At 39.8% G+C, this 10,956-nt stretch overlaps 1 protein-coding gene across 1 annotated transcript; it reads left to right on the top strand.

Moving 5' to 3' along the window:
• The first annotated feature begins 3,811 nt into the window (after nucleotides 1-3,811).
• LOC128700980 (splicing factor U2af 38 kDa subunit) lies at nucleotides 3,812-7,237 on the top strand. The gene has a single exon (XM_053794509.2). It carries the CDS (start codon nucleotides 5,758-5,760, stop codon nucleotides 6,328-6,330), a length of 573 nt encoding a protein of 190 aa, XP_053650484.1. The 5' UTR covers nucleotides 3,812-5,757; the 3' UTR covers nucleotides 6,331-7,237.
• The last annotated feature ends 3,719 nt before the right edge of the window (nucleotides 7,238-10,956 follow it).

Genomic DNA, 10,956 nt, shown 5'->3' with positions numbered 1-10,956 from the left:
AAGTACTTGAAGGCCTGGTTCCAAATCTGCACACTGTCATAACATACTGGAGTGAGAGAGATGGGAGGAAGTGCAGAGTATATCTAGTTAAAAGCAGGGTTGTGGTGATGTGTCAACATTGTGGCCTGAGATTATTCAGCATCTTACCAGAAGACACCAGAAACACTGCTGGAACAAGCGTAAAAGTCGTAAAGAGAAAACTGGACTGGTATCTTCACCCGATACCAGATCAACAAGGCTGTAATGGATATGTGGGGCAGCAGGCCTCCAACGGCAACAGCTTGATTGACCAGGCTAGCACCAGATGAGCCTGGCCCATGACCGGGCTCTGGGAGTAGAAAGACTCCTGAAACTCGTCGAAGGTAACGGTATCTCTCTCCTTAGCCCTCTGATTTGTACCTTTTGTAAGCCCACCCCACCTAATTTCTATGCTCCATTTACTATGTATGTTCACGTTGCTTTCAAACAGCCTCCAGCCTCCCCTTGCTTTAACATTTAAAGCCCATGCTTCATTCCCACAGTATAAGTGTTGGTGTTACTATACTCTGGTACATTCCCCTTTTTGCCTCCATACTTTTCTTTTCACATTACTTAACACTACACCTACATTCTCTCCCTGCCCTGTTGTCTGTTCTGTGATTTACTTCTACTTTTATAGACCCATCTGCAGACATGTTCATCCCTAAATATATGGAAACATTCACTTCTGTAAACCCCTTCCCCCCAGTCTGATATCCAGTGTTTCGTTGCCTTTATTTTTTGTTAGCTATATTATTCTCATCACCTTGCTTTTTCTATGCTTACTTTTAATTTTCTTCTTTATATATCCTCCCAGATTTCTCCCAATCTTTGCAACTTCTCTTCAGAATCCCCCAGAAGGAATGCCATCAGCAAGGAGCAGCTGGAATAGGTCTCAGTTTGTATCAGGTTCATTATCTTATAAACCCATGCCTCTCCCCAACTCCCTAGCAGTCACTTCTTTTATAGTCCTATCTTTCATTTAAAAATATTATGCAAAAGTAGTAATAAAAAATAAAAAATCCTGCTAAATTTTATAGTTAATGGAAATGTTGATGACAACTTAATTTAGATATAAAGCACTATGCAATGGAAATGGGAGATAAGGATAAAAGGCCCCACAAATAGTGTGATAAATTATTAAAAAGCTGTACAGACTGAGCGACTTAGGAGTCATTGTCAACAAAACATTGTCACTTTATGGACATACGTACAGTATGCTGTATCAAAAATCAAATCCAGAATTTTTAGTTTAAGTGCAAATTACAATATCAAATAAAATTAAATTTATTCTTGACAAATTAAAAAAACCTGAATAGTAACTTCTGAAATTACTTAGAGCAGTTAGTTTCAGAAAGATATGTGGTGTAAATATGATTGGATTTTAACACTCAATTTTGTACCTTTCTGTGTGACCTCATTGTTATAACTCTGTTTCATCTGGTAAACATTTCCAAATTTTTGGTCCTTTTATTTGCATAGAGTTTCTGCTTAGATTCAGATGAATGTGAGTATCAAACAGGTATTTTTTTGAGGTACCTGTATGTTTTGTTTTTCCAGGAATTGTGTTAAGGTGAGCATAACCATTACAGCATTGTTGTATGTGGGTTGAACAGTAATAAGTAATGTTTGCATAGTATGATATTAATATGTATTTAGAAGATTTAGGGATTTGAATATTTAGGGGCTTAGTGCTTCTTTTTTATTATAATAATAATGAATATTTAGGAATTTGAGTTTGTGCTAGGTTTGAAGCGGATAGCTGGGATAGATCTCGCTGCACAAATTGTGTGTGTGAAACACAAATAACCCGCACATAGAAGAGAGGAACTTACGACGACATTTCGGTCCGACTTGGACCATTTACAAAGTCACACTGTGTGACTTTGTAAATGGTCCAAGTCGGACCGAAACGTCGCCATAAGCTCCTCTCTTTTTATGTGCGGGTTATTTGTGTATCGTTCCAGTCACGGTATTGTGCCTTTTTTTGTTATTTGTAAGTACTGTATGAAGAAAAACACAAAGTAAAGATAAATGTATACTGACCGTAAGTGAAGAAGTTTTTAATCACTATGGCCATCTTGCCTTTTTGTGAGACAGAAAAGAGCAGTACCCTGCCAGGGTGCAAAACATTGAGCAAGCTTATGTTTCACTCTAGTGTCACAGGATTTTAGTACCTCCCTGGATGGTTGCTAGCTACCTGTTGGCTAATAAGGAAAAAAGGGAGAGTGGATAACCACATATAAGGTCCTGAAAGGTTTCAAAAGGATGTTGTAGGAAGAATTCTTAGCACCTTCAAGCTGAACAAGAGGTCACATTTGTCACACCTAAATGTGCACTGCTCATTCATTATTACACAAATTCTCCTTGAGAAGTAGAAACTCCTTACCACACTTGCCTCTTTCGCTGTCCGTCATGTACGACTACTTCATTGAGGCCAGGGTCCCCTAACATTGTTCTGATAAGCTATGAACCAATTTAAAAATAATTTTTTTTTTTAATTTTGTGTAAAATTGGCCAAATTACCAACTTTGTGCACTTTATAAGGTGGTTGAAATAGTTGAATGGGTGGTTTCTTGTGCTCAATCGATTGATTGGATGGCATACTAGTAAAAATAGGACTGAAGTTGGGCAAAATTACCAATGCATAAATTGCACTGAGACTTCTAATTTGCACCTGCATACTTCCACAAGTTTTCCATCGAATTTCATACTTTTTTGTCATTACCTTCAGAGGAAAGATCCTGTACCATTTAAGATTTTTTTTTTTTTTTTTTACAATGGACACTGCACTATTAATTTCGGGGTCTGGACAGTGAAAGGGTTAACTCTCTTTAAAACATGACAATGGTCTTGAAAGCTTGTAGAGCAAGCCATATTAGCAAACTATAAAACACTATCGAAATAACTCAAGTAGCATTGAACTGCAAGACAGGTTACATGACTTCCCTTGACCTATAACCTTCCACAAGTTATTACTTCCAGTATCATCACATCACATCACATATTTCTGATGTTTGTGGATTTAGTAAACTGTTATTTTATTTTGGTAAAAATTACAAATATTTACTCGTTGCATTAATGAAGTTCTACATTTAATGGAATGTTTCATTGGAAATATTGGCAAGTTTTCATGGGTCAACAAAAACTCCCTGTATTACTCCCCCCCCCCCCCCCCCCAAAAAAAAAAAAAAACGAAAACTGGGAATAAAATGTGTATACATCGTGTTGTTGGGTCAAGTTTGACTTCTATACATCGTGCTTATTACAGTTCTGGCTCGGTATACCATATCTTCAGGTAAATTTTTATCTAAGAATTTATTGTAAAATGTAAGAAAATCAAAATCATAATTTTCTACAAAGTACTGTGTAATGAACATTATTAGCTTCTTAATGTGTGCAAACCACTATAATATTTTTTATAAAAAATAATTCTGTATTTGTTGAAAAGGTAATGAAATGTATAAGTAATAAATGAGGAAATGTTGATTGCTTGATGTTTGGCATGTTGACATCATGACCCAGTATAAATGTTTATTAAGGAACATTACCATACATGAGTGAGCAATGGTGAAAGTGTTCCTTCTTTTGTGGGTCACCCTGCCTTGGTGGGATATGGCTGATGTGATAAAACAAAAACAAAAACAAAATACCTTACATTAGGGATGGCTCCAGATTATTTGTACAGGAGGGGCTTAGGGATGGCATTGTGGTTGGGAGGAGGAGGAGGGGGGGGAGGCTAAATGGCTTGTCTTAAAGCTGCATTATCATCCTTTTTATTTGGAGGTGATGCTGGAGATTATAAGGGCTTCAGCCCTCCCTTGGCACTTTAACTATCTTACTGGAAAATATAATTTAATAAAATCTTAATTTTTCAATGGTGGTATCTCTGGTAATTTCCAAGCGGTCATATAGATTTGATTTAAAATGGAGGCATTTGCCTTTGGCTATTTGCATAAGATGTGTAGACATGTAGCAGTTTAGCTAGCCTGTGAAAACTAATCTGAACTTTTAGTGGTTACTTTTTTTCTTTTTTCTTTTTTTCTTTCATGGAATATCTCTGAATTTTTTGAACTTAGAATACTTTGTTTCTATAAGCACATGTGAAATGTAACACTTTATTCAGTGAATTTATTTTTCAAATCTATTTTCGTTTTTATAAACTTTACTACTAAAGTTTTCCATACCGTCTGTTTATTCATTCCCATCAAGGTAGAGTTAATTCATGCTGGTGTATGGCTCATGATTTAGAAAATTGGAGATATAACTTTCCTTTAGTCAAATCTGATTACCTCTTATTTCCAAGGCACAGTTTGACCCCAGTGGGTTTAGTTCTTTCCCATGACTATAAAATAATAAAGGGGCATTTAGATATACACAGCAAATCCAATTTGATTGGGGCAAGAGACTATCTGAAATAACTTAAAATAAAGTTCAGGACAATGAAAAAAAAATCCAAGAGGTGAGTAGAATTTGGTACAATACACTGCAGATATACTTACAAATAAATGCACTTGCACAGTGAAGACTTGATATACCAGGCTGATGCAGAAGAAAGGGTGTCTGGTTAATCCAAAACATGAGATTGTTTTGCCTGACTGTACCAATGAACAATTCTGGAAACAATGGACTTTGTCTGTGGTCTCCAAAAACAATTTACCTAGCAGATCTTAAGAACAACAGACAGTTCTTGAAACAATGGATTTTCTGATAAATCTAAAATGTGTTGAATTGAGGTTTTATTTTCATTTTCCAAATACAGTATGTATTATTGTACAAAATGTGCATCTTAGGAAATGTATAATCAGAGCAAAAGTTCTGTACTTTCAAAATTAGCTGCTGATCAGGTTCATGTTGATGCAGGATGTTGTCTGCACTTGGTACAAGAATCGCATTATCTAGTTTAACATTTCTCTCATGCACATGTAAAAGGTAGGTAAGTCTTGCAAATTCTTACTTTCATGCACTATACACTTAGCTTTGCTATCCTGTGTGTTTAAACCATTTTTTTCCTGTAATATTTACTTTCCAGTCTTTGGAGGCCTGACCAAAGACTGGGTCATGGGTGAGGTAATCCCAAAACCATAAATAGATAAAAGATAAACGTGTGTTCCCACTATTCTCATACAAATTAAAAAAATTTAGGCACTATTTATTTATGTCTTCATAAATCGTATTTATACTTAGGCCTCACAATTCAGTAGTGACTTTCTTTGGAAATTTTTTTTATCCTCTGAGTAGTAATGCTCTTTCATTCTGCCATTATTTTTTCTCCTCTCACTTCTTTTTTTGCCTCCTTGTTTTACCCTCATTCCTCCTCTGCTTATCTAATATATTAATTTTTTTCCATGTTTCCTATGCCTGTATCTGTGAGACTATTTTATTATCATTTACTTTATAATTTCTGGACACATTCTTTGCTCTAAATTATATACAAAATTTTACCTTAACTTCTACTGTTCTCCCATATTTCATTTCCTATTTGAAATTTAAAAACTGGTTGACCAACAATTTACTTGCCTCATCAAAATATTTATCTTTGACACATGTTGTAACCAAAATCCTGTCTAATTCAATTTGCGATACAATTTCTTAATTTTTCTTTTATACACTATTCAATATGTTAATACTTCACCCAGTTCCTTCATCATTGCATGTAGCTACATTTTCACTCTGTCTTATCTGCATAAAGCTATATCTCCAACTTAATAAATATTTTATTCCAGTCAAACTGTGGTGATGCAGAACATGTATGTGAGTCAACAGAACTCGGCCAAATCTGCAGATGGTTCTCACCTGGCCAATATGAGTGACCATGAGATTCAAGAGCAGTTCGAGTATTTCTTTGAAGATGTGTTTTTTGAATGTGAAGAAAAATATGGTGAAATAGAAGAAATGTGCGTCTGCGATAACCAATGTGACCACCTGCGAGGGAATGTTTATATCAAGTTTAGACGAGAAGAGGATGCTGTAAAGGCTGCAGAAGATTTGAACAACCGTTGGTACATGTTCCGTCCAATCTACTGTGACCTCTGCCCTGTTGCTGACTTTCGTGAAGCGTCTTGTAGGCAGTTTGAGATGGGCCAATGTGGCAAAGGTGGCTTCTGTAATTTTTGGCATGTTAAGCCAATTTCACATCATTTCAAAAATGTACTTGCCCGTTCATCTCGTTCTCGTTACAAACATCGTTCTCGTTCACGATCTAGGTCACGTGATAAGCATTCTGAGAAACATGCAGACAGCAAGCATAGGCGAAGGTCTCGCTCACGTTCTCGTGATCGTGATCGTCGAGATCGTAGAGGACGCTACTGAGAAAGATAGCAAGATTGCTTTAGTTTTTCAGTTGTCTTTTACATGTTTTAATTAAGAGTTTAAAAATATAAAATAAATGCATAAATTAATTTAATAATACAAGATTTAGAACTTAGAATTAACAAAGTCTTAACTGGAGAAACTGAACTTAATTTTTAATTTTAAATCCCAAATATGTAATCTTACTGTATGCTAATGGCCATTTATATTTAAATATTGATGCAAACATTATTTTCATAATTTTATAAATGCCCAAATTGCAGGAAGTTTGGCTTTCAATAAAAAAAGACAGGCTTGGGAGTAATTTTGCTCTAGTAAATGTCAAAACTTCACATTTTGTGCAGGACAAGGAGGCAATTTATGCAGTCATTATTTTCTTTGATGTGCATTTTTTAACAAATGTTATTTCTTACTTGTTTAGTATACCTGATACAAGTGTACACTCGCTCACTGCTCTAGAGTGGACCATTTAAATGCTGAACTGTAGGTTAAGTGAATGTGACATGGTTAGTCAACCTCTTAAAACAATTGGTCTTAACTCGTTTATTTTCAGAATAGGTTTTGTGACTTTTTCATCTGCTGTGTATGCGACGAACAGGATATAGGCTGATAGAATTAAACTTTACGCAAATTACCTTTGAATTGGCATATTTTCCAGATGCTGAATGCAGAATTATTATATTAATACAGTACTGAATGACCTCCATGGGTTTAGTGCTTTATTAACATAATATTAAATTCAGTAGTTGACAACTAACCATGTCACATATTGTCATAGCAAGGGCCATGCAAAGTGATAGTATGTAACTTGGGAAATGTTTAAAAAAAAATTTCCATAAAATATTACTTAGGATTGTGCCTGTAACATTTCATATAAAGTATCAGTGAATACAGGTCTCATCTATTAGCATTATTTTATTACCCTCATATCTTTTGTGCGTTTCTCCTAATATGTACTCTTTTATACCTCCTGGCATCTAGTGAACCTCCCCTTTCCCTTATTGTTATTTCTAAGATTTAAGTTACTCTTCACTATAGCTGTATGAACCAGACAAAAAAGAAAAAAAATCACTATCAGTGGTTCCCCAACTTTTCAGAAATTCACAATCACCACTGAAATACGTCCCAACTGCAACACTTACAGGTGTGAAGCATAGTCATTGAATGTTGCAGAAAAGGAGGCTATGGACAGTAAACCTCTTCAAGGGGGGCTCCTTGGCGTGGTGAAGAGGCTCTTGGTCTGAGGAATTAGACCTGTCGGTCTTCTTCCTCAGACCGAACCTAATTACCCCCCAATCTCCCCTCCCCTATCCCATCCTCCCCTTTTTTCTTTCCTCCTCCTCCTCCCCACCCCTCCCTTTTGCCCTTCCTCTTTTTGGCCTTTGGGATTTCTCCCACAGGCGCGCTAGTTCCTAGGTAGGGGAAAGGATACCGGGGTCCATCCGATTCCGTTGAGGTTCTTGGCGGTGGCGTAGTTTGCCGTGGAATCTGGATCGCCTGGGGATGTCCCGATCCCTCTCCTGTATCCCGGAGTAGCTTTGGGTGTCTTTCGGGCGACGGGTGTATCTCTGGAAGCCACCTTTCGGATTCCGGGGGTGGTGGCCGAAGGAGGTATGCTTTGTGGCAGATATCCAGCCGCCCTCTCTTTTGTCCACCGAGGTAGCTCGGCAGATGTGAGGTTGCTATCCCGGATTGTTAGTTTACTAGCATGATGGGTAGAGTATGGCACGGGTTCCATGCTGCATCTGCGCTACTTGCGGTGCTGAGGTCCTCTTGGGCGTGGAGGGAGATTTCTGGCCCTTTCATTCCTCCTAGGAACTATCCCTCCCCGGTCCCCCTTTTTTTTTTATTCTTTTTTTTATTTTTATTTTCTTTTCTTTCTTTTTTTTTCTTAAAAACAAAAAGAAAGAAGTAACCTAACCATGGCAGCCCTAGTCCATGAACCTCCTACCCCCGGGCCCCTTCTTGATACCGCACCCCGTTCTGACCCCGCCTCGTCTTTGGACCACTCTTCAGACACTCCTCATGCCTCTGTACCTCTTGCCGGTGCTGTTTCCTCACCCGCTTCAGGTACTGAGGCCTCGACTGACTCCTTCGATTTATCGGACCTTCGCTCTCCTCTGACTATGCTTCCGGCCTCTCCCTCTACGGTGCGGCAATTTTCAAATCGCCGACCCGTTCCACGTCGGACCAACTCTGGTCCCACGCCTAAACGCCAACGACAATTACCTGCTGATGATACTTCTCCACCTTCTCGTTCTTCTCAGAAACGATCGACACGTCCTTCACTACCTTTCCACGCTCAGTTTCAGACTGAACAATGGACTAAATTCTTCACTTTACGACCGACTTCCTCTACTGCCTATCTTTCTGACCACAGTATTGGCAAGGCACTCCTACGCCATGTTGGTAAAGATATTTCTTTTCATGCTCTTAAGAGCGGTACGCGCATCATTACCGTACAGAATGCTACCCAGGCTCATGAGCTCTCTCGTCTTTCCCATATCGATACTGTTCCTGTCACTCTTGAAAAACATCATTCCCTCAATTCTTGTAGTGGTACCGTCATTCTGCCCCATACCATAGTTCAACAAAATTTCCAGACATGTGGCACTGACATTCTTGAACAGCTGGAACTCCAAGATCTCCCAATCCTCAAGGTAGACACTTACGTTCTTCCTGCCCACGGGCGGAGACGATACCCTAGCAATGTGGCTCGTTTAACTTTTGACAGCCGAGAACTCCCATCCTCAGTTTATATAGCAGGACATCGGTTACAAGTCCGAAAGGTGATCCCTACACCGCAACAGTGTAGAAATTGCTGGCGATTTGGCCATCCAGCGAAATATTGCAGATCTATCGCCGAATGCCCAGTCTGTGGTGCCGATGACCATTCTCATACGTCTTGCAATCGATCTCCCTCTTGCCTTAACTGTCATGAGGCTCACCCTTTGTACTCTCGCCGTTGTCAAGTCTATTTAAACGAGCGGGAAATCCGTTACCTCAAAGAGACAGAAGGTCTCCCTTATGCCATGGCAGTTTCTCATCTCCGCCTCCAAGGGGGACTCCCACGTGTTTCTTATTCCCGTGTTTCAAAACGTCCCCCCACTTCTGGTATCCCATCTTCTACACCCACCTCTGTGGTTACCTCTCCCATAGTCACTCCTGTATCTAATCCTTTTGCTGTCCTCGGATCAGACGTCCCTACTTCAACGCCTCAGTCTGATCTCACTTCTTCGTGTTCTCTCTCACAAGCCTCAGTAACGACGAGATCTCGTGTGACACCTCCTCCCAATCGTCCCTCTACTTCTCAAAAGTCAAAAAAAGGTCCGTTAACACCTCCTACCCATCTTCCACCTCCTCATTTTACCCTCCCTGTCTCTGTCCCTGGTTCTCCCCCTCTCACTGGCTCTGTTACAAGTGTAGAGGTTCACCCTCCTACTCGTACTGTACCTTCCTCCCCTGTTCCCTCCCAGGTTTCTGCCTCTTCTATCCCCTTCCACGCTTCTCCAGTTCCCTCCACCCTTTCGCCCCCCCCTACCTTGGTACAGTCCAATACAGTTCCAATCTTTACTCATCCTCCCCCTACCATTTCCAATATTGTCTCCCATACAACGTCTCTGAATTCCGAAACACTTGAAGCAATCTCTGAATATATTGCAGAGACCAAACCATCAATGGACACTGATCCACCCTCTGTTCCTTCTCTCTCCTCTCCTCCATCTGCGCAACTCCTTTCTTCACAGCGCACCGTTCCTTCGCTGCTTGAACGTTTTCCACTGCCTCCGCATGTGGACCTTTCTAACCCCTCTAGTCCGTAGGAACCCTTACCTGCGGATTTCAAGTATCTTTATCATTGCCAATCATGGCCTATTTACAGTGGAATATACGCGGCCTCAGGGGTAATCGAAGTGAGCTTCAGATGTTACTCTCCCAGTTTGCCCCTGTTGGTGTTTGCTTACAGGAACCAAAATTACACTCTGCTGTTATCTCTCCCATCTCAGGCTATAATTTATTGTATTCTTCAGATCCTTTTCCTGATGGGACCTTTAATGAAAGTGCCCTTCTTCTACGCACTGATATTCCGTACCATCAGCTATTTGTTCATACTTCGCTGCATTACACAGCAGCCCGTATCCACTTGCATAGGTGGTATACGCTCTGTTCTTTATATCTCTCTCCTTCTCGGGCATTATCTATTCCGGATATTGCCTTTCTTGTTTCGTCATTACCGCCACCGATTCTGTTACTTGGTGATTTTAATGCCCACCATTTCCTCTGGGGGGGTCTCACTGTGATTCCCGTGGAATTCAGTTAGAGGCTTTTCTTGCCACCCACCCCCTCCATGTTTTAAATACAGGTACGCACACCCATTTTGATCCTCGGACTCATACTCTCTCTTGCATCGATCTCTCAGTCTGCTCTTCCTCCACCGCATTAGACTTCACTTGGTCTGTTCTCCCGGACTTACATGACAGCGATCATTTCCCAATCATTCTTACTTCCCCTTCATATTCACCACCTCTTCGCATCCCACGCTGGCAATTTGATCGGGCAAATTGGAACCTTTACTCACACCTAACTGTTTTTAGAGAGGTTCCTTCTTCGTCCTCCATCGATGAGCTT

This window comes from Cherax quadricarinatus, chromosome 20 (genome assembly GCF_038502225.1).
Source record: "Cherax quadricarinatus isolate ZL_2023a chromosome 20, ASM3850222v1, whole genome shotgun sequence".
In the NCBI taxonomy this organism is placed as follows: Eukaryota; Metazoa; Arthropoda; class Malacostraca; order Decapoda; family Parastacidae; genus Cherax; species Cherax quadricarinatus.
This window is presented reverse-complemented; position numbering and strand designations above follow the sequence as displayed.

What these genes read in the sequence shown, in the direction of transcription:
- LOC128700980 (XM_053794509.2), top strand. Translation starts at nt 5,758, where the DNA reads ATGCAGAACATGTATGTGAGTCAACAGAACTCGGCCAAATCTGCAGAT.